This window comes from Delphinus delphis, chromosome 2, assembly GCF_949987515.2.
Source record: "Delphinus delphis chromosome 2, mDelDel1.2, whole genome shotgun sequence".
Lineage (NCBI taxonomy): Eukaryota > Metazoa > Chordata > Mammalia > Artiodactyla > Delphinidae > Delphinus > Delphinus delphis.
In genome coordinates this window covers 5,876,357-5,899,472 of record NC_082684.1, presented here as the reverse complement: position 1 = coordinate 5,899,472, position 23,116 = coordinate 5,876,357, and the positions used below count along the sequence as shown (strand labels likewise).

The window sequence follows — 23,116 nt, the reverse complement described above, 5'->3', positions numbered from 1 at the left end:
CCCAGGAGCTGAGTCCACAGTCACCAGCAGCCCCTGGGTTTAATGGATAGCAGAGATGTCACCTTACTGCGTCCCAGTGCCCACAGGGTAAAGCCAAGTGTCCCGCAGGGCAGGCTTGGGGGGTCTGTCTGGCCCAGCAGCCTCTCCAGCCCTCCTGCTGCTGCCCCTCCCCCGCCTCCACACCTCCACTCCTCTGCCTGAATGCACCACCATGTGACAGGGGTTCTCCTGCCTGTATCACAGCTTTCTCTCCCCTCGCCCCCACAGCAAATTGCCTGCATTCAAATCCTGTGTCCACCATTTACCATGTGGCGACCCTGGGCCAGTTTTAAACTTCCGTTTTTCACCTAGATGTACGATGAGCATAAAAATACCACCCACGTCTTAGGGTTGATTGGGCATTAAATGAGCTCTAGGGCGCTGGTGTGCATTTGGCATTCGTGGGGCACCTGCTGTGTGCCAGGTGCCATTCTCTGCACTTTTCACGTAGAAACAATTTTCTCTTCACAGCAACCCCACCAGGCAGGTACTCTCCCGAATCCCATCTTGTAAAATAAGGAAACAGGGGCAGAGGAGGTGAGTAACTCACCCAGGGTCATAGAGTTGGCAAGTGGTAGAGTGAAATATTTGAGCCAGATTCAGATTTAAGCCAGTGGAACCCACAGCCTGAGCTGTCAACCCCTGGGCTGTGCTGCCTCAAAAGCTGCTAGCTAATGTTACTGTTGCTACCCTCCCGCTCTTGGTGAGGAAGTGGGCCCTTCCTCCAGGAAGCCTTCCTTGACTTCCACGGCTGGGTTGGCACTAACAACACTGAATCTGTGCTGAATGTCTCTCCTGTGTCCTAGAAGCCCTCCCACCAGGCTTCTCCCCTTCCCCACTCTGGTTTCAGAGCAGCCCAGGCCTTTTCTTGTTGCCACTTTGGAAGGTGGCGTGGTGTGGGCTCCTGAGTGTGGGCATGGGAGTGAGGAAGCCACCCTGCATCAGTCCCCAGCTGTGTGACCACTGGAAAAAATCACTTCACCGCTCTGTGCCCCGCTTTCCTCATCCCTGAAAGACAGGACTTCCGGAGGGAGTAGGTGAGGTCACTCATATGAGCGTCCACGCCGTAGCTGGCCCTCAGCTCAGGGTGATTATTTGGAGATGTGTTTCGTAAGAGACAAGAAAACTGCTGAGTCTTCTGCAGCTTCTCATGGGTGCACAAGCTCATGTTGTTTTTCTGGGGATGTTTAGAAGTTCCTGATGTCAACCAAGTACAACAAGGACTCCAAGATGTACCACGCGATCCAGACTGTGTTTGGTGAGAGGTAAGATGCGAGGTGTCTGGGGCGAGGCCAGGAGAGCCTCTGGCTGCAAGTGGAGGGTTCACAGGGTCCAGAGTTTTGGATGTAGCATTAAGTCCCAATACCCTGGCTGCCGAGCGCACAACAGGGGCCATCTGTGGTGGTCACCGCTCTTGTCACCAGCACCTTCCTTCTCGTCCTTTCCCCTCCGGATGGCAGGTGGGAATGCAGGGGGCACTGAGGTCGGGGCACACAATCACCCTCATGTATGTATGTATGTATTACGGTAAAATTCACATCACATAAAATTCACCGTTTTGACCGCATTGGAATTACAATTCAGTGGCATTGTTACATTCGCCGTGTGGTGCAACCATCACCATTGTCTGGTTCTAGAACATCTTCATCACCCCAAAAGGTGACCCGACCCCGTCAGGCAGTCAATTCTCATTCCTTCACCCCGTTGCTCACATCAAGCGTTTGTCTCTTCCGCAGGCTGTTCGGCCAAGGCTTAGTGTCCGAATGCGACTATGAACGCTGGCACAAACAGCGGAGGGTCATGGACCTGGCCTTCAGCCGGAGGTGAGTGTGGCCGCAGACAGGCCTGGGGTCATGGCTGGTTGCTCAGAGGCGGTGCTGGGCTGCCAGCCTGGGTGGGCTTGGCAAGGGCAAGCCTTCATTGGAAGGGGCTTCACCTTCACCCAGGCTGAAGGGAGGAAGGAAGGACACGGCATTCCTGGTCAAAAAGAGACCGAGACAGCCAGCGGGGTGGGCGTCTGAGAGGCCCCCAAGTAGCCTGTGAGCGTCAGGAGCTGAATGACCACGATGCCTGGAGGCGTGGGGTCCCTGTCCCCCAGCAGCTCCCTTGGCTCAGACTTTATCACTCCTTGTCTGGGCTTTTTCATTGATTATAGTTTTCATTTTTTGGTAACATTTTATTTCTAAAATAGCTGTTTTCATGAGATATAATTCAAATACTATACAATTCACCCATTTACAGGTACAATTCAATGGTTTTCAGTATATTCACAAACGTGTACAACCATTACCACGGTTGATTTTAAAACATTTTCATCACCCCCCAAATCAGTCACTCCTTATTTCCTGGCAATGCCTGCAGCTTCTGACAACCACTAATTTAATTTCTGTCTCTATGGGTTTTCATATTCTATACATTTCTTATAAATGGAATCATACAACATTTCTTTTATGCCTGGTTTATTTCACTTAGCATAATATGTTCAAGGCTCATCCACATTATAGCATGTGTCAGAACTTCATTCTTTATTATTACCAAATGAGATTCCGTTGTGTGAACATACCACATTTAATTTTCCATTCGTCAGTTGATGGACATTTAAGTTGTTTTTACTTTGTGGCTATTGCGAATAATGCTGCTATCAACATTTTTGGGTGGATATATTTCCCTTGGGTATATAGTAATGAGATTGCTGGGTCATATGGTAATTCTATGTTTAACACTTTGAGGAAGATAATCTTTTATTTTGATATAATTTCAAATTTACAGAAAAATTGTCAGAATAGTCTAAGGGACTTCTGTCTATCTTTTACCCAGATCCACTTAATTGTTTATCGTTTAAATCACCATATGTTTTGTCATTTCTTCTTTATGTGGATATATAAATATATTTATAATTTTCTCTGTGTATGTGTATATATACATTTTTGCATAGTGCGTGTGTTTTAAGTTATTTGAGAGTAAGTTGGAGACATTGTAATCTCTTCCCTTAAATGCTTCTGTGTGTATTTCCTATGATCATGGACATTCTTTTACATGACTGCAGTTCAGTTATCAAAATGAGGACATTTAACATTAATCCAATACTGTTATCTAATCCATATTCAAATTTTGTCACTTGTGTAATGACAGCTTTTGGTATTCTTGTCTAGAATCCAACCCAGGTCCATGTGTCAGGTTTAGTTACCGTATCTCTTTATTTATTTATTTTTATTTTAAGTAATTTAATTAAATTAATTCATTTATTTTTGGCTGCATTGGGTGTTCGTTGCTGCACGCAGGCTTTTCTCTAGTTGCGGCGAGCGGGGGCTAATCTTTGCTGCGGTGCGTGCGCTTCTTATTGCAATGCCTTCTCTTTCTGCAGAGCACGGGCTCTAAGCCCATGGGCTTCAGTAGTTGTGGCACACGGGCTCAGTAGTTGTGGCCTGTGGGCTGTAGAGCGCAGGCTCAGTAGTTTTGGTGCGTGGGCTCAGCAGTTGTGGCTCATGGGCTCTAGAGAGCAGGCTCAGTAGTTGTGGCCCACGGGCTTAGTTGCTCCACGACATGTGGGATCTTCCCAGACCAGGGCTCGAACCCACATCTGCTGCATTGGCAGGTGGATTCTTAACCACTGCGCTACCAGGGAAGTACCAGTTACCATATCTCTTTAGCCTCCTTCATTCTAGAACAGTTTTTAGTCTTTCCTTAAATTTCTTGACCTTAAGATTACAGGCCGATTTCCTAGAACATCCTTCAGTTTTGTTTGTCTGCTATTTCTGTTCAATTACACTCAGGTTGTGCCTTTTTTGGCAGGAATGGCCCAGGAGTAATGTTGTATCCTCCTTAGGGCATTGTTATCTGGAAGCATGTGTTGATCTGTCTCATTGTTGGAGATGTTAACTGCTCTCTTGGTTAAGGGAGCCTCCAGGCTTCTCCACTGTGAAGTTACTGTTTTGTATGTAGTCTGTGGACAACCGTATAAACATTTTCACCTAGACTTTCATCACAGCCTCCTCCCTGGCCTCCCCGCCTCCTGTCTCCCTCCTCCAATGCATCCACCTGACCGCCCTGGAGAGATCTTGCTGAAACTCAGATCTGACCACATCTCTCCTCTGTCCTGAAGCCTTCAATGGCTCCCTATGATCTGAAAGATGAAGGTCAGACCTCACTCCCCCTTAGTCTGCCCCTGAGACCCTTCCAACATTTGGACCCTCTCGTCTCCACCTTTCTGGAAACGCTGGGCTCTTTCTGGCATCTCTGCCTGTGTTGCTGCCATTCTCTCTGCCTTCCGTGCTACCCCAGGAAATTCCTCTGACTCCTTTGATACCCAGCTAAGATGTCACTGCTTTGGGGAACTGTTTCCTGACTTTCCAAGACTGAGTTCATGTCTCCATGATGGCTCTTGTCACATCCACTGCAAAGATTCTCATTCAATCTGCCTCCCTCACTAGACCTCGGGTCCGTGAAGGCAGAAGATGTACCCTGTTCCTGGACCCCTGCACCCAGCACGGCACCAGGCACTTCACAAGCCCTCCAGGAATGTCCATAGAATGAATACGTGGAGCGGTCTTGGTCTTACTGGAAAGTTGCCAGGAATGATAAAAGGAATAGACTAGAAGGAGGCATTTATTTAATGAATACTTGTGCCAAGTGCCAGGGTTATGAAGGCCAACCAAGGTGACGTGGTCCCACCCTCAGGAAGCTTTGAGGTTATGGGAGGACATAGATTCTAACCAGACGGCCGCCCATAGTGCTCATGATATAAATACCAGCAGCACTGTTTTGGTTGACCCTCTCCATTACACTGAACCTCACGTTTTTTTGTTTTTTTGCGGTACGCGGGCCTCTCACTGTTGTGGCCTCTCCCGTTGCGGAGCACGGGCTCCGGACGCGCAGGCTCAGCGGCCATGGCTCACGGGCCCAGCCGCTCCGCGGCACGTGGGATCTTCCCGGACCGGGGCACGAACCCGCGTCCCCTGCATCGGCAGGCGGACTCTCAACCGCTGCGCCACCAGGGAAGCCCCCGAACCTCACGTTTGAACGGCACTTTACATTTTATTAAGTGCTTTCACATTTTTATTTAAAAAATTTTAAATTGTGGTAAGATACACATAACATAAAATGTACAATCTTGCGCGTTTCCAGGTGTACAGTTCAGTGGTACTAAGTACATCCACATTGTTGTGCAACCATCACCACATATATTATCTTATTTTTTAGTTTCACAATAAGGTAGCCAGCTAAGCGATGACTATTTTACTGGAAATGCAAAATTCACAGAGTTGCATGAAAGAAGCTTTGGGAGATTCCTGTGTTTATGAAAGTGTCAGTGACCCCTGGTTAATCCGAATTCACTACTGAGGAAAAAAATAGGAACCACTGGTGAGTTTCACCTCCAGCCGTTATCCACAGAGAACATCATTATATACTTTTAATAAAATCGTGATAATGAACTGCCAGTTTCTGCTTTTCTAGATGTTAATTTTACTGATAATCTTGGTCCCAATCATTCCATAGAAGACAAGGAAATGTAAACTAGACAGCCAGTGGGAAGCAGCCGCATCGCACGGGGAGAGCAGCTCGGTGTTTTGTGACCACCTAGAGGAGTGGGATAGGGAGGGTGGGAGGGAGACGCAAGAGGGAGGAGTTATGGGAACATGTGTATATGTATAGCTGATTCACTTGGTCATAAAGCAGAAACTAACACACCATTGTAAAGCAATTGTACTCTAATAAAGACGTTTTAAAAAATGCAAAAAGGGGCTTCCCTGGTGGCGCAGTGGTTGAGAGTCCGCCTGCCGATGCAGGGGACGCGGGTTCATGCCCCGGTCCGGGAGGATCCCACATGCCGCAGAGCCGCTGGGCCTGTGAGCCATGGCCACTGAGCCTGCGCGTCCGGAGCCTGTGCTCTGCAACGGGAGAGGCCACAGCAGTGAGAGGCCCGCGTACCGCAAAAAAAAAAGCAAAAAAAAAAAAAAAAAAAAGACAAGGGGTTGGGATTTTACTGTACCGCTAACATTCCAGTCCGATATATATATATTTTTTTCGGTACACGGGCCTCTCACTGCTGTGGCCTCTCCCGCTGCGGAGCACAGGCTCCGGACGCGCAGGCTCAGCGGCCATGGCTCACGGGCCCAGCCGCTCCGCGGCATGTGGGATCCTCCCGGACCGGGGCACGAACCCGTTTCCCCTGCATCTGCAGGCGGACTCTCAACCACTGCATCACCAGAGAAGCCCCAGTCCGATATTTTGTATCTGCAGTAGCTGCAAGGGATTCAGTACTGGTGTGGTAACCAGCGCATGGGATCCAAATAGTCAATTTGAATGTGATTTTTTTTTAAAAAAAAAGACAACTACAAAGAATCTTGCAAATAAATATATACTTGCAAACCATGTAAGTGTTATGAAAAGAAGTCAAGGGTACTATGGGAGCATATATTGGGACTACTTAGGCTTAAGAGACATTTCCCTGAGGATGTGGCATTTGGGTGTCCACCTGGAGAGAGGGCAGATGTTAAGGTGTTATGAGGCATAGGGATGGAGGGTGGGAGGGGAGACAGCTCAGGCAGAGGGGACAACATGCACAAAGGCCCTGAGAAGGGAAGGAGCATTGGGCTTTGGAGAAGATAACAGGTCATTGTAACAGGAAAGCAGGGCTGCAGGCGGGAATGAACGAGAGCAGACAGCCTCCTGGGCCCAGGTGAGGATTTACCCTCCCTCACAACAGGGTGCTTCAAAGCATTTTAGGTGGGCAAGGGACCAGATTCGAGTGGTGCTTTCATTATATGCCTGGGCCACAGAGAACAAGACATGCAGCCAGCATGGGGTGGGAGCAGCAGTGACCAGACAGATGCTGGGGCCTGCGCTAGAGCTGGGAAACAGAGCAGGGCTGGCTGATCGGCAACGAAGAGTGGATAGTCTTTCCTAATTAAAAAAGTTACTTTTTTTTTTCTCTTCCCCAATTTGCTCTCTTTACTGTTTTTTAAAACCTCTTATTTGGAAATAATTTCAAATTTCTAGGTAAGTTTCAAGAATAAGAATAGGAGAAAAAAAACACCCTTATACCCTTTACCCAGATTGCTAACATTAAAAATGACTTTTAATTTCAAAAGCAGCACTTTCTCTTTGTAAAAATCCAGAAATATGTAATGTACAAAGGGACAAGTTCCCCCCTTTCCACTCCCTCAGGGATACCATTTTTGTGAGTTTGGAGCACATCCTTCCATACCTCTTTCTAAGCTGTATGCCAGGCAGACAAGCCAGGTAGCTGTCCCGGGACGGGGGCGCTGTGGGTTGGGAGCTCTGGGTCAGAGGACTCACTTCTGTGTAGGGTTGGGCACTATGATTGCTCAAGGACAGAGAGTGAAATGGGATAACAAAAGGCTGCAGATGGTGGCCCCAGGCAGGGCAGGTAAGGAGAGTGGGCAGTGCAACCAAGAGGTTGGAGGGGAAACTTCATGGACTCTAAGAGGCCCCAGAGGCCTTTCTTCCCTTCCTTCCCACTGTCTTCTGGAGTTTCTACATTGCCATGTCTCTTTGGGGTTGGAGTTGAAGGGCCAAGTGGCAAACAGAGGACCCATGAAACCATTAAAACAAGGGTAAAGGGACAGTGGCCATCCTGAATGGAGGGGGCTGGTGAAATCCAAGGCTTAGTTTGATTACTGCAGCCCCATCCTGTGAGCTGGGTCTTAAGGGGAGACCAGAAAGGCTGGGAGGGGCCCCCACCTCCACTCTGCACACTGGTCTCCCTTCAGAAAGGGGGGCACAGGATGTCCGCAGCCCTGGGCTGGTCCCAGTGGCTGCTGATGTCTGTGCTGTTTCCTCAGCTCCTTGGTTAGCTTGATGGAAACATTCAATGAGAAAGCGGAGCAGCTGGTGGAGATTCTGGAAGCCAAGGCGGATGGGCAGACTCCAGTGTCCATGCAGGATATGCTGACCTGCACCACCATGGACATCCTGGCCAAGGTGATGGGAGGATGGCAGAGTGGGCCGTGGGGAGGGCCACACGGGCAGAGAGCACTTCTTCCCTCCCTCTTTCCTGCTTGCTTCCCTCCCCCCTCCCCACTTCTCCACATATAAGCTGCCCCTTCTCTGGGCTGGGGGGGTCATCTGTTTTATCTCCTCGAACTTTTAAAACAACAGTGTGAGGTTGGAGCTACCTAACTCATTCTCTAGAAATGGACACAAAGAGATGCGGAGACAGGCCTTTGGCTGGTCAGTGGCAGGACTAGGACTGGATCTCAGGTCTGCCTGACTCCCAGCCCAAGCCTACCTCCCCCTCAGCAGCCCCCATGGGGTATTGCTTGACTTTTCACCCTGGCTGTCTCAGCAGTGGCCCAGATAACCCCCAACCCAGGTTAAGGATGGAGTTCAGGCGCAGTGAGTGAAGTCGTCACCATTCAACAATTCACTGGGAAACTGGGTGTGAAAGAGACACACAAGGAAGGCTGCATTTCAGGGGAAGGAAGCCAAGGTTTGTTGAGTGGCTACTATGTGCCACTTAATCCTACCACATCCCACACGTTCGGGAATATCATGGGTTGTCGAAGGAGTCGATGACATGGTGCACACAACCCTTAGCTCAGGCTCTGCCCTGGGTCTTCAGTCCTCCCATCACCCACGTATGACCTTGCCGTTCTCTCTCCCCCAGGCAGCTTTTGGGATGGAGACCAGCATGCTGCTGGGTGCCCAGAAGCCTCTGTCCCGGAAAGTGAAACTGATCCTGGAGGGCATCAGTGCATCCCGAAACACTCTGGCAAAGGTACCTGCCATCGTAGCTTGTCTTGTCCTCATTTGCTGGAGAACTTCCTCCTGTGATGTTTTTCAGAATGGGTTTTGAGCTCTGATATGTCTGAAGTGACTTGCAAATCAGTTAGGATTTGCATACATCCCCTAAAGTAGGGGCTGAAAATAGAAGTGGTTTAAGTAAATTAGGAGTAAATCTTTCTCTCGTGTGAAATGATCCTGAAGCAGGACGGCAGTGCTGACCCCACAATGTCAGATATTCCTGGATTTTTCTGTCTTTCTGTTCCACTGTCTCTAGCACATCACCTCATTGTTATAAGATGGCTGCTGCAGATCCAGCTATCGCCTCCTTGTTCCAGGCATGAAGGAAGAAGAAGGGGGAAAGGTGGCACTGTTACCAAACCAAACTTGGGTCTGCTTGCCCACGCGCAGTAAAGCCAATATATTGATACTGGGTTGTGGTGAGGGAAAGCGCAGCATTTATCGCAGGGCCCCAAGCAAGGAGTCTAGGCAGCTGGGGCTTAAAAGGCCCAAACTCCCTGAAGGCTTTCAGGGAAAGGTTTTTAAAGACGGGGGGGGGGGGGGGGGTGTTTGGGGTGGAGGGAGGGTGTGGGTATGTGATTAGCTTGTGGACAATCTTCTGATAACTTGGTGGTGAGGTAATCGGGAGTCAACATCAACAACCTTCTGGTTCCAACCAGTCTGGGGTCTCCGTGCTGGTGCGCAGCATACAGTTAACTTCTTCCACCTGGTGGGGGCTTCAGTATCTGGAAAACAGCTCAAAGGACATGGCTCAGAATATTCTCTGTAGCCCTTGAGGAGGAACTAAAGATTCTTGATTTTGTTTAATTGTTAAACTATTATGTTGTCTTGCTGGACTGTTTTCCTTTCTTTCTGCATTTTCCCCTTCTCTGATTAAATTCACTCTTTGGAACTCGGGGAAGGCCTAGGAGGCTAAGGTTTTTCTACAGACAAGAGGCAGGCGGAGGACATGGGGGTGGGGGTGTCTGTTCTGGGAAGACCCCATGGAGTCCTGCTCCGCTACAGTACTTGAGTTGATTCCCAGACAGACGCTCAGGGCCCCCTTCTGTACGCTGGGACTTCAGACTCTGAGCTTAGAGTCCCCTGATGCCACCGCACCTTTTCAGCAGTTAATTTCGCTCTGCTTCCCTCTGGCTGAAGTTTCCTCCTTCGATGTGATCCTAATTGCCTCCATCCTTCAGGAATCCCTTCTTATTTTCCAGCGCTCTGTGGATACTTTAAGGCGTCTTTCCCATCATTTCTAGGGATTTGGGGCAGGAAGGGGAAACCAGTGCTCGGGCTTGGGCCACATGGCTTGCGGCACCTTAGTTGCCAGACCAGGGATCGAACCCGGGGCCCCGGCAGTGAAAGTGCCCTAACCACTGGACCGCCAGAGAATTCCCCATAGCCCATCATTCTGATAAAGTCTCCTGGCTACTTGGTCTTTTCTAGAATGTTCTCACATTCTTCCACCCTCCCAGCTTGCCGGTGCCACTGTGGATTTCTGAAGTCATTTTGGAGTTGGGGGGACAGGGGAGAGGGAAAGTGTGTGTCCAGTCCACCACGCTGAGCTGGAACTCTCATTCAGTTTATGCCGGGGAAGTGGAAGCAGCTTCGCGAGGTCCGGGAGAGCGTGCGTTTCCTGCGTCAGGTTGGCAAGGACTGTGTCCAGCGCCGCCGGGAGGCCCTGCAGAGGGGGGAGGACGTGCCTGCTGACATCCTCACACAGATTCTCAAAGGTGCCAGGGCTCCCTCGAGGGCCTTGGGAGGGCCAGGCAACGAGGGTGCCCCCCATCAGTTGACTCCAGCTGGTTCTGTCTGGCTCTAGGGGAGCGGGGAGTGGGGAGGAGACCAGGATTCTTAGTGTCCCAGGCGGCATCTCCTCCTGGGGCTCTGAGACCCGCCTTGTCTTTCAGCTGAAGAGGGGGCCCAGGACGACGAGATTCTGCTGGACAACTTCGTCACCTTCTTCATTGCTGGTTTGTAGCCACCAAAGGTTCAGAGCTTTGCAGGAGTGAAGGGGACCGTGGATGGCTTAAACCCTGGCTCAGAGATTTTCTTAGACAGTCTGAGCAGAGTTCTGCAGTGGAACTGGGGGGCTGGAGTGAGGGGAGCAGATGCCCTCTCTCTTAGCTTGGCGAGGCCCAGGAGGCTGCCTTCGTGGCCTCCCACCTGCTTCTGGAGCTGGCGATCGTGAGGATTTGTGAAGCTGCCTTTTTGGGCTCAGGAGAGGTTGACCACTTGAATTCAAGTCTCTGCCTCACTCAAAATTTATGCCGAGACCTTCCGTACACTAGCACCGGAAGATGTGCTAAGCGACCTTATTCATTTGCTCATCAAATATTTCTTGAGCGCTATCCTTCACCTGGAAAACTTCTCCTCACCCTTCAGCAATCCCTTAGGTGTCTCTACCTCACGGAAGCCCTCAGGGATTGCCCAGACTCATCAGGCCCCAGTTAGAAGCTCCCCATGGCGCCCAGAGCTCCCCTCTGCCCACACGTCTCACAGTGTTAAGTTGTATGTTTATCGGCGTAGTTCGCTAAGGTCTGTCTCCCCCAGCACATTGCGTGCTCGGTGAACCGGGGGTTATGTTGTTTTGCTCACCTGTGTATTCCCAGGGCCCAGTGCCGTAGGTACTCATAAAGATCGGGTGAGATGAACGAAGACCAGGCACAGGGAAGACAGAGATGAACAAGAGGAGGGATACTTCATAGTCTGATTGTGGAGGTGGACAGAGAGACAGAATTGCCTTGCTGGGCAGTGGATTTTCAGAGGAGGAAGCCTGCCTCCCCTGCGAGAGGGTCACGAAGGGGGAGGGGGTCTGCCATGTGGACGGCGTGGAAGAGGGCCCTCCAGGTGGGGGTCACATTCGCAGATAGCCCAGGAGACCTGGAGCAGTAGGGCTGGAGCAGGACTTCAGGGCACCATCTTCTGCATGTGATAAAGAGCTTGCCGAATGAAGGCTGGCTGGTCTTCATGCTGTGAGCCAGGGGCCCGAGTCCGGGGTGTGGTTCTTCCATAGGCCGGCTCTGTAGCCTGGGCCTCAGTTTCCTCATCTGTAAAATGGAGATGTCCATCCAGCCTTCCAGCTGGGGTTTAATAACTTCCCTCACGTCCCCTCGCAGCCTACCACGAGCCCTGTGCCCCTACCGCAAGGGGCCGGGGAGAGGACAGCTGCGTCTCTCCTCCCATTGTCCTTTGAGGAAACTGAGTCACTGCTGGCAATGCATAGCCAGGGCCAGGCTGGGACTTCCGGCCACTTCTGATTCCCCTGCCCGGCCTCCCCTCTGGGGTCCCCTGGCCGTGACTTGCCCACATTCCAGCCCTGGAAGCAGCTGGACCTCCTTCCCAGCACCTACTTGCTGGAAGGTGTAGGCCCTTCTCTTGTATTCGAGCAGCCCCTGGGGCCCCCTGGCTGGCAGTGGTTGCCACCTGTTAAGCTCCCTACCCCTTTAGAGGAGAGTGGTGCAACTCGGCTCCCTCCCTGGCCAACCGGGGTGGGGGTGGGGTTGATGCTGTCAACTTGACCAGATCCTGCCGGAACCCAGAATCAGCCCTCTGCACCTGGGAGGTCGGTCCCCGTGACAGGAGATGCACCGTCTCCAGACCTCAGGGGCTGGTGCCCGCAGCTTCATGGGCTTTGGGCTTGAAAGCTGTGCTTGACTTGAGTCCTAGCTCTGTTCCTCCTGCTGTGTGATCGAAGAGGGACACATTCCTCTCAGCCTCAGCTTGCTCTTCTGCAAAATGGGGACGAATATCCCTCCAGGCCAGGCAAGGCACAAGGATGGTTGGAGCAAGGGGCTTTTAGGGTGTGAGACACGGATGCATGGGGCGAAGGCCATTTCTTTGACAACATAGGTGGCACCAGGAACGCGGAGGTGGACAGGCGTCTCCCTCGTATCCGTACGTCTGGCTCAGCCAAGGGGGAGAAGTGAGGGCTTGAACTACCGCCAGGGGCTTGGGGTCTCAGAGGCCAGGCAGGCTGGGACAGCGGCAGCCCCGTAGGCTTCGTGGAGCCTCCGCTCTCCTCCTTTCCTGCAGGTCACGAGACCTCTGCCAATCACCTGGCATTCACGGTGATGGAGCTGTCGCGCCAGCCGGAGATCTTGGCGAGGTACGAGGAGGGGAGATGGGGGGCTCCCCTTGACGTTGGTGAAGGGGTTTATCTGATGTCTTATTCCTAGGGGACCACCTGCTCCCGTCTCCCACGGCTGAGCCCCCTCCAATGTGTCCTGCCTCCCTTCACCCCAGGGTCTTTGCACATGCCGCTCCTACTTCTAGAAGCTCCTCTTCCTGTTTTTCTCCTGGAGAATTCCCCCTCGTCCTCCTCCCCCTTCCTCTTCCCCCTCCTCAGAGGCCTTCTTAGACCCCTGAAGCACCCACACTGTTTCCCCTCCTAGCCTCCCCCCAGCTCACAGATGCCTTTTCTCCTGGGACTGTTTGCTTTGAGTCTATTTCAGTCATGAAACCAGAAGCTCCAAGAGGGCAGGGCCGTGGCTCTTTCCCTCCCAAGATGTACTCAGGGCCTGGCCAGGGGCTGGCACTGAGGACTGAACAGAATTCCAAGCAAAGTGCTGAGGGAGCGCTTGTCTGCAGCTGGCAAGACAAAGGAGGGCATCGCTGGGGAGATGGCATTTGAGCTGGGCCATTGGTTTCCTTAAATACAAACAGTGTCCCTCAAGGACTGTGGCACAGATGGGCTGAGCTAAATGTAAGAGCGCTCTGCAAATACCGCCGACAGGCTTGGGGGTGGGACCTCCGCGGACATGGGGAAGGGTCCATCAGAGCAGCGGTTGTCATCACCAGCAGGAAAGGGCAGACTGAACGATTGCCTGAGAATATAACGCCGTTGGCCCTTGAACGACAAGGGTTTGAACCGTGCGGGTCCACTTACACCTGGATATTTTCCACTAAACACCTGCTACAGCACCACACGACCCGCAGTTGGTTGAATCCGTGGATGTGGAACCACGGCCACGGAGGGCCAACTGTAAAGTTATACTCGGATTTTTGACTGTGCAGAGGGTCGGTGCCCCAACTCCTGTGTTGTGCAAGGGTCAACTGTAGCTTATGGGTGTTTAAAAATACGTAATAGTATTTATTAAAAATTTGGAAAAAAGCAGAAAAGTTAAAATAATGATTATAATGATGAATCCACCTGTGTGCCCCCCCCACCCAGTGACAGTTCATGATTAATTACTGAATTTTGCCAAGTATATTAGCACAACATTGCCCCACAGTTTTGCAACCTCTTCCCAAGTTCTTTTTTTAATATTGTGTCTATGTGTATATATGTATATCATATATATATCATATATAATATCATATATATAATAAACTTTACCATTTAAACCATGTTCAAGTGTATAGTTCAGTGGCATTAAGTACATTCTCACTGTTGTGGACCCATCACCACCATCCTTCACCACCATCCATCCCCAGAACATTTCAGCATCCCAAACGGAAATCGTCCCTGTTAAACACTAACTCCTCACTCCCTGTCTCCCTCCAGCCCCTGGCAACCACCATTCAACTTCCTGTCTCCAGAAATCTGCCTCCTCCCGGGACCTCATATGAGCGGAATCATAGTGTATTTGTCCTTTTTGTTTGGCTTGTTTCACTCAGCATAATGTCCTCAAGGTTCATCCGTGTGGCAGCAAGTGGCAGGATGCCCTTCCCTTTTGAGTCTGAGTGATGTTCCCTTGTATGTATGGACCGCATCTTGTTTATCCATTCATCCATCAGTGGACACTGGGGTTGCTTCCACTTTTTGGCGATTGTGAATAGTGCTGCTGTGAACGTCGGTGTGTAAATATCTATTTGAGACCCATCTACCCAGAAGTGGGATTGCTGCATCACATGGTAGTTCTGTGTTTAACTTTTTTTTTTTTGCGGTATGCGGGCCTCTCACTGCTGTGGCCTCTCCCCTTGCGGAGCACAGGCTCTGGACGCGCAAGGCTCAGCGGCCATGGCTCACGGGCCCAGCTGATCCGCGGCATGTGGGATCTTCCCGGACCGGGGCATGAACCCGTGTCCCCTGCATTAGCAGGCGGACTCTCAACCACTGCGCCACCAGGGAAGCCCTTTTGAGGAGCCTCCGTACCATTTTCTACGGCAGCTGCACCACTTTACAGCCCCGCCCGCCGTGCACAAGGGCTCTCATTTCTCCACACCCTCACCAGCCTTGTTATTTTCTGTCTTTTGACAAAAGACCCCATCATGGGTGGGAAGTGGTCCAGGTCCACCTGTACGGCTGCATATTATTCTAACGGTGCACGTCCTAAGGCTTGTACCTGCATCCCTGCATCGCTCCTTCTGCTGTTTCCAGCTGCTGTGAACCGGGCTGAAATAGGCATCTTTTTGCAAAGACCTTGTTCTGTGGTGGTTTGTTTCCCACAGCCGATTCCGAGCAGCACACACAGAGGGTGAATGTTTTAAGGGCCTGGAACGTAGTTCCCAGCCGCCCGGGCGTCTGCGTTTGGACTGGGAGGTTCTTTCAAGAACGGGGGCTGGGGAGCAGTGTGTGTAGCAGGGAAGCCCCAGGCCTCTCTCTTCACGCTTCCTCCCAGCCCGCCCTTCTTAAAACTAAGGTGGGGCATCTCTCCTTGGAGACGAACTTGTCTTTGTCTGACTGACAGGCTGCAGGCCGAGGTGGACGAGGTCATCGGTTCCAAGAGGCACCTTGACTGCGAGGACCTGGGGAGACTGCAGTACCTGTCCCAGGTGTGGGGATGGGGGAGAAGCTTCTGGGCAGAGGTGGGCGATTCATCGACCAGCCTGCTGCCTCCTTGAACCCTTTAGTACAGGGGTTCTTGAACGTCACTGCACCTGAGAATCCCCTGGGAGGTTAAAAAACTGCCCATGTCCAGGCTGCTCCAGACCAATGATACTGAGTCGCTGGGGGCGGGACCCAGCACGGCTACGGTTTCCCAGGTGATTCCAGTATGGAAACCAGCCCAGTTAGTAAACCCCAGTTAGGCCTGGGTTCCACAAGCGTTAGGCTTCCCAGCTGGGGGCCAGGCTCAGCAGAACCCCCCTCCAACCCCCAGCACAGCACAGGAGGAGGCCTTCCTCGAGCTGCCAGAGTCCTCGGGATGGTGGGAGCCCTGGTTTAGAGGGAGGCCTGGCTCGGTCTCTGGTCTGGTCTGGTCTCTGGCACTGTGGCTTTGCACAACCCCTCCTCTGGGCCTTGGTTTCTCCTTCTGTCACATGAGGGGTTGGACACGCAGAAGAGGCTAACCTTGCAGGGGTCAGGGACCCAGTTCGGCCGTGGGCGCACATTCAGCACCGTGAAATGGAGCAGAGGCTCGGGACATGCTTCTGGCACTTTCCATGGGGTCTCCTGATGTCTCTCGTTATCTCCCCGTGTGGTGTCTGCAGGTCCTCAAAGAGTCGCTGAGGCTGTACCCGCCAGCGTGGGGCACCTTTCGTCTGTTGGAGGAGGAGACCTTGATCGATGGGATCCGAGTCCCCGGCAACACCCCGCTCCTGGTGCGTGGGGGCCCTGCCTGCCTGCCCCTAGCTGGTCAATTCGGGGCTGTCCGCTGAGGTCAGGGACTCCTCCGAAGTCCGTGGCCCCGTTATCCTCCCTGGCCTCCCCGTGCATTCTTGTTTGAGTCCTACCGTAACCCTGTGATGAATTTTCTCTCCCCACCGCACTGTCCAGTGTAAGATTACAGCGGGTGATTCTGAAAGGGAGCTGCCTCATTTACAGCTGAGGCTGCTGAGGCCCAGAGAGGTTAAGTTACTTTCCTGAGGTCACAGAGCCAGCAAGGGGCAGAATGGGACGTGCCCAGTTCCAGAGCTGGCCCACATTTGCCCCAGTTCCTTCTCTCTCCACGGCCCCTCCTCCCACTGAGGTTGACTTTCTCCCCTCCCCCATCCCGTTCTCCTTTACATTTTCTTCCTCTGGCTGTTTCCTCATTCATCCATTCATTCAGGCTCCATTCATGCACAGTGACCTCCCCAAACCCACCACCTGCCCCCAAAACTAGAATGTAACCACCTATGTAGGCATCATTCTCCTGATTCGCCCCAAAAGCTGTCACCCTCCTGGATTTTGTGCTTGCCATTCCCTCGCCTTCGTGTGTGCGCACGCCCACACGAGAATACGTCCTAGGACTTGCTTTGTGACTCAGTCCAATGTCCATTAAGACAGTGTAGATTTCCACGTGTGGCTGTAGGCCATCCGTTTTCACTGCTGTGTAATATTCTGCCGTGTGAGTTGCACTATTGCACATTGATTCCGGGGTCAACAGGCACTCGAGAGGGTCCCAGCTTGTTGCCATTATGAGCACAGCTGCCGCTGTCAGCTTTCCTGTCCTTGTGTCCTGATGCAATGTGCAGATGCGTTTTTTGGGTGTGCGCCCAGGAGTGGGAGGGCTGGGTTGTAGGACAGATGACTGATCAACTTTATAAACTAGGGACAAATTATTTTCCAAAGTGGCTTTGCCAGTTCAGACACTCCCTTGCGGTGTAAGAGAGAGTCTGTTCCTTGTCTGCCTCACCACTTAGTAGGGGCCAATTTCTTATTTTTTGCCAGTTCAGTAAGTGTAAGGGAAGTATTTTGCTGTGGTCTGGATGTGCACTTTCCCGACTACTGGTGAGGTTGGGCAGCCCTACCCTGTTTCTCCTCTTCTGTGAGGTGTTTGTTCATTTCCCTCTCTTGGGTCCTTTGTCTTTTCTTATTATTATGTATAGTTGTCTTCACGAATTCACATGTTAATCTTTTATCAGGTAGATGTGTTGCAAATGTCATCTCTAGATAGTGGTGTGTCTTTGTTTTTAATGATCTGACGTTCTTAAATTTGTTAGTGGTTAGTTATCTTGTTTTGTCTTGTTTAAGAAATTCTTCCCTGCTTTGAAGTCAGAAGAGTATTCACTTACATTGTCTTCTACCGACTTTACACTTTTGAAAGTTAAGCTCCTATCTATCTGAAAATGATCTTGCGTATGGCGTGAGGTAAGGGTCTGTGTTTGCTGAGCCTACTATCGCAAAGCATCATGGACACAGTAGCTTAAAGAGCAGAAGTTTATTTTCCCATGGTCCTGGAGGCCAGAAGTTCAAGATTTAGGTGTCAGCGTGTTGGTTTCTTCTGAGACCTCCCTCCTTGGCTTGCAGACAGCTATCTTCTCCCTCCATCTTACCTGGCCTCTTCTCTGTGTGTGTCTGTGTCCTAATCTCCTCTTCTTGTAAGAACACCAGTCATACTGGATTAGGGGCCCCGATGACCTCATTTTAACTTAATTACCTCTTGAAAGAGCCTATCTCCAAATACAGTCACATTCTGAAGTTAGGACTTCAACTTATGAATTTTAGGGGGATGCCGTTCAGCCCCAGACAGAACCTATGTTTATTTTTACATAGGAGAAAGACGTGCTCCAGTCCCACCTGTTGAGTCTCCCGTCCCCAGGGCTCTGTCAAGCCCTCTCCAGCACGTATCAAACCTTCATCCATGTGTGCTTCTTTTTTTTTTTTTCTTTTTTTGGCCACACCATGGATTTTAGTTCCAAGACCAGGGATCGAACCTGGGTCCTCGGCAGTGAGAGCGTGGAGTCCTAACCACTGGACCGCCAGGGAATTCCGTATCTGTACTTTTTATTTTTTTTTAAAACATCCTGCACCCATAATACCACCTGCCTTAACGACCATCTCTTCAGAACGCCCTTACATCTGGCAGGGAGAGGCCCTGGGGCTGACTCTCAACCAACGTGTGCAACTCCGTGGACCTTGAGTGGGCAGACCCAGGCTCTAATCCCGGCCCTGCTCCCTGCGGGCTGGGTCATCTCAGGGAAGACCCTGAACCTCCAGGCCTCAGTACCATCCTTGTAAGATGGGATAATGGTACCTGAGTCAACAGGATAATACAGGATAATGTACATCACGTGTCTGGCAAAAACCCCTGGCACATAGTAGGTGCCCTTTGCTGACCTTAGACCCCTCCTGGTCTTAGGCTCCCACTCAGCTCCAGGCCCCCCCTCCAGCCCTGGATGCCCTAGACTCTCACACAGAGAACCAGGGGCAGCACGGGCTTGGGGAGACACTTTGTGCAAAGGTCAGCACCCAGGGCCCAAGTTACGGGGCATGAATGGCCCCTGGGGGCCGGGGCAGGGAGCATCAACTTCAATCAGGAGGCACCAGGTGTGCAGGTGAACGGCTAGTGGGGGCTCTGCGGCTCCCCCACCCCCACCCCGCTGAAGCAAGCCTTGTGCTGAAGAGAAACTTTGAATAGTAACAGCTCTCGGGAATCTAGAGAAAGATGGCCTCGCAGCAGACCTGAGTTTGCATCTCATTTTGGCCGCTGACTTGCCAGGTGACTTCAGGCAAGTCATGAACCTCTGAGCCTCAGTTTCCTCATCTGTAAAATGGGTATAATTGTAGCTCCCCCCACAGGGTGAGGTCAAGCATGGGATGATGTAGCGTGCCCAGCTGGCTGGCAGCACGTTGGGCTGCCCCCTTTCTTCCTCTTAGAGACTTTTCAGGGGCCAGTGGAATTCCGCACTGGTCCAGATGGGCAGGTGGAGAGATGGGCAGGTGGAGAGATGGGTGGGGAGATGTGTGGGTGGGGAGATGGGCCGGTGCAGCAGAGCAGGGGTGGGGAGTGCGGGAGGGGGTACTCTGCTCCGAGTCTCCCCACTGGGTGACTGCAACAGGTTGGGGAGGTTCGAGGGGACCCATCCTCGGAGCCAGAGACAAGCAGACCCTTTACCCGGCAGTTCAGCACCTATGTCATGGGGCGGATGGACACATACTTTGAGGACCCGCTGACTTTCAACCCAGATCGCTTCAGCCCCAAAGCACCCAAGTAAGTCTCTCTTCAAGCTGTCCGCAAGTGGAGACCTGGTGGGAGGTTGGTCCCAGCGGCCTCTGGTCTGAGCTGCCTGTGCTCACTGAGCCCACATAGCCTTCCAGATCACTGCGAGGGAGTTGTGAACCCCACTCTACCCACATTTACAAGGAGGAAATCACGGCTCAGAGAGCTGTCCGCAAGTGGAGACCTGGTGGGAGGTTGGTCCCAGCGGCCTCTGGTCTGAGCTGCCTGTGCTCACTGAGCCCACATAGCCTTCCAGATCACTGCGAGGGAGTTGTGAACCCCACTCTACCCACATTTACAAGGAGGAAATCACGGCTCAGAGAGGCTAGGTAACTTGCACAAAGACGAACAGCCAGGAAGGGGAAGAACCAAGGTTTGAGCCCAGCTCAGACTGGTTTTAAAGTCTGTGCTCATAACCAGTTCCTTATACTGGGAAGGCCTGTGACCTGGGCAAGTGACGGCATCCCTGCCCCCCCACACCTTGATGCTCCTATCTGAGAAATGGGAATACCAACGGCTCCCTCTAGAGGTGGCTGCGGGGGTGAATGGTTTCAAGTACTGAAGCAGTGGTGGGGAGGAGAGCCAGGCTCAGGGGACAGATGCCTGAGTCCAGACCCAGACTGCCCAGAGCTGGGCATGCGACCGGCTGAATAAGTGGAGTAAGTGACGTAGGACCTTGGGGGTGTTGCTTTGCCTCTCTGAGCCTCAGTTCCTCCATCTCTGAAATGGGAATAATAACAGCTCCTTCCGGAAGGCTCAAAGGAGGATAAAATGAGGCAATGCTGACCCAGAGCTTAGCCGAGTAAGCTGTTGATGTCTTTAGCATGTTCGAAAACCAGCCCTGGCCCAAAGCCGGTCATCTTGGCTTTGTCACGACTGTCGCGGGGCTGCCTCCTGACGCCTCTCTCCCCGCACGCAGGCCGAAGTTCACCTACTTCCCATTCTCCCTGGGACCCCGCTCCTGCATCGGGCAGCAGTTTGCTCAGGTAGGGGGCCAGCGCTGGGGTTTCTGCCCAGAAGTGACTGCGGGGTGACGTCTTGTCCAGGAAGCATTTCAGAGCCCCTGGGCTGGGGGCTGGGGGCTGGGGACCCAGGCAGCTGTGGCATTTGCTGTTCATTCCCTCATTCACACCACTGACCCCCCCCCACCCCGCCCCCGCGCGCACAGATGGAGGTGAAGGTGGTCATGGCCAAGCTGCTGCAGAGGCTGGAGTTCCGGCTGGTGCCCGGGCAGCGATTCCGGCTGCTGGAGCAGGCCACGCTCAAGCCGCTGGACCCCGTGCTCTGCACCCTGCAGCCTCGGGGCTGGCAGCCCGCGCCCCCGCCCCCGCCCTGCTGAGGGGACCCGTGCAGGACCGGACTCCTCCGCCAGGGCCGCGCCCACGCTGTTCCCCTGCCCTCTTCCCCGGGAGTGCCCTCCACACTGGCTCCCAGCAGGCCCTCTGCGCACCGCCACCTGCTTCACAGCCCTGAGAGCTCTCCGTCCCCTGCTAACTCCGCTGCCCTTCCTGGACAAGAGCCTGCCATCTCCCAGCTGCCGCCCAGATGTGCTGTTGTCTCCCCCCACCTCTTTGCACAGGCCACGCCCTCTGCCAGACACCCTAACTCTTGCTCACTCCCTAAAGCCCTCTTCAGGTGTCACCTCCTCCAGGAAGCCCCCCTTGCCACCCCCCGGCTGGGCCAGGGGCTCCTCCTCTGTGCTCCCTTGGCCACCTGTGCTACCTCTAGCACCACACTGACCACACTGTATCATGAGTGTCCTTCGATGTGACCGACTGTCCTGCCAGGCTGTGAGTGCCTCAAGGGCAGAGTCTGCGTGTGATTCACCTCTGAGCCCCCTGTGCCCACCCAGGACCTGGCACAGAGTCGATGCTCAATAAATAAATGTGTTGACTGCATGAATGAACTGCCAGACCAGGCCGGGGCGCTCTGGCCTCCATTTTCTCATCTGTAAAATGGGTGCCTTGTTGAGACTGATCTCCCTAAGGGCTGAGGCAGCTCTGGAAGTTGCCCCTGGAGATGCCCAGACAATGCCACGTCGGGAGAAGACGGCCCAGGTTCCCAGGAGGGCCCCATGTTATGTGCAAGGCCATGCTCCTGGGGGGTGAGGCTGCGACTGTGGGCAGTTTTGAGAGCTTGATTTGAGAGGGTTGGGGGCCCTGGGGCCTGTGTGGTCTAGTCTGCTCCCAACAAGGTCACTGACACTCCAGAGGGCCTCACATAGGATGGAGCCCCCAGGATCTCTCTTGAGGGCAGCTTGGTGGAGCTGAGTGTGGACGCCTGGCCTCACACCCACTGCACCTGTGCACCTGCTGGCACAGGGCTGCCCCTCCTGACCTGGGCAGAGGAGGCTGCTCGGGCCCAGGGGCTGAGACTGTAACCCTCGCGGTGGTGGGTGGGTGAGGAAGCCGTCCCTTCCTCCTCGAGGCTGAGGGGTGGCCAAGGGGCAGGAAGTACTGGACCCACCATGTCCTCTGGGCCTGTCCAAGGGAAAGGGCCTGTTTCTCCTTCAGCACTTGGGAGTTCGTCATCATGCAGGAACAGCTGGCCCACTGCCCGGGGTACGTGCGCCGGACAGGTCCCCCCACCATACCTGAGAGGGCACAGATCCGGACTGGCCCCTGCTGTACGTCAGCTCCTCAGCCCCTGCTGCAGTCTTGAACGACAGCTCCGAGGGGTCTTCCCAGTTAGCAGATGGGGAAACTGAGGCTCAGGGAAGGAAGTGGCATGCTCAGCACAGGTGGGTGTTCTGCCCTAGGGTGGGGCTGCGTTCCCAGCCCAGGCTGGACATGGGGTCCCACGAGAGCAGTCGCATCTGAGCCTCTGGGCTGGGCGTCTGGCCTCTGGGACGCCTCTGTAGCTGCAGGTTCCTTGCCGAGTGAGGGTCCTCCCACTCCCGCAACCCCAGACTGACCTGAGCACTTGGCTGGGCCCTGATCAAGCTACACTCCACCCTCTCTGTTCCCATCTCCCTGCCTTGGGGGTGGGGTGGGGAGGCCAGAAGCTCCTGTGGCTCTGAGAAGGGTGTGTCTGGGCCAGCTGGATCAGGTCAGCTGGGCTGGAAACCTTTCCTTTTAAGCGCCCCCCCGCCCAGGAGACCTCAGTGTGCACAGGGCTGGGACCAACCCCCTGGGGCCCAGGCAAGATGGATGGGATTAAAACCAAGGTCCTGCAGCCAGACGTCCTGGGGTCAAATCCTACCCCATCTGTCACTGGTTACGGGGCTTCGCTCCCAGTTTCCCCATTTGTAAGGGAGGACAAATAACAGGCCCCGCATCCGAAGGTTTGTGGGAGAATTAAGAACGTTCTACGTGGACGGTGCTTAGCACAGAGCCTTTCAGCGTCAGTGCTGCACACTCAGCAGCTGTGAACTGCAACTGGCGGTGGCACCTTTATTGCTGCTACGTCCAGAGGAGGAGGCCGGGCAGTGCAGTTCCCGGAAAAGCCACACGGTGGCGCCCCGGCGCAACTCTCAGAACTGCGGGTCCGCCGCAGGCAGGGTGGGCGGTGCCTCCCCA

The 23,116-nt window shown here is 53.2% G+C and overlaps 1 protein-coding gene across 2 annotated transcripts in view; it reads left to right on the top strand.

The window, feature by feature from the left end:
* CYP46A1 (cytochrome P450 family 46 subfamily A member 1) overlaps positions 1–21,510 on the top strand; it is a 34,378-nt gene extending 12,868 nt beyond the window's left edge. For both annotated transcript variants that reach the window (XM_060003313.1, XM_060003314.1), the window contains 12 exons: positions 1,231–1,304; positions 1,776–1,862; positions 7,845–7,983; positions 8,669–8,779; positions 10,373–10,523; positions 10,701–10,763; positions 12,826–12,898; positions 15,423–15,507; positions 16,165–16,275; positions 19,501–19,589; positions 20,518–20,584; positions 20,767–21,510. In XM_060003313.1, the coding sequence (XP_059859296.1) occupies positions 1,231–1,304; positions 1,776–1,862; positions 7,845–7,983; positions 8,669–8,779; positions 10,373–10,523; positions 10,701–10,763; positions 12,826–12,898; positions 15,423–15,507; positions 16,165–16,275; positions 19,501–19,589; positions 20,518–20,584; positions 20,767–20,937 (1,221 nt within the window). In that variant the 3' untranslated portion in view covers positions 20,938–21,510. The remainder of the gene's footprint in view (positions 1–1,230; positions 1,305–1,775; positions 1,863–7,844; positions 7,984–8,668; positions 8,780–10,372; positions 10,524–10,700; positions 10,764–12,825; positions 12,899–15,422; positions 15,508–16,164; positions 16,276–19,500; positions 19,590–20,517; positions 20,585–20,766) is intronic.
* The last annotated feature ends 1,606 nt before the right edge of the window (positions 21,511–23,116 follow it).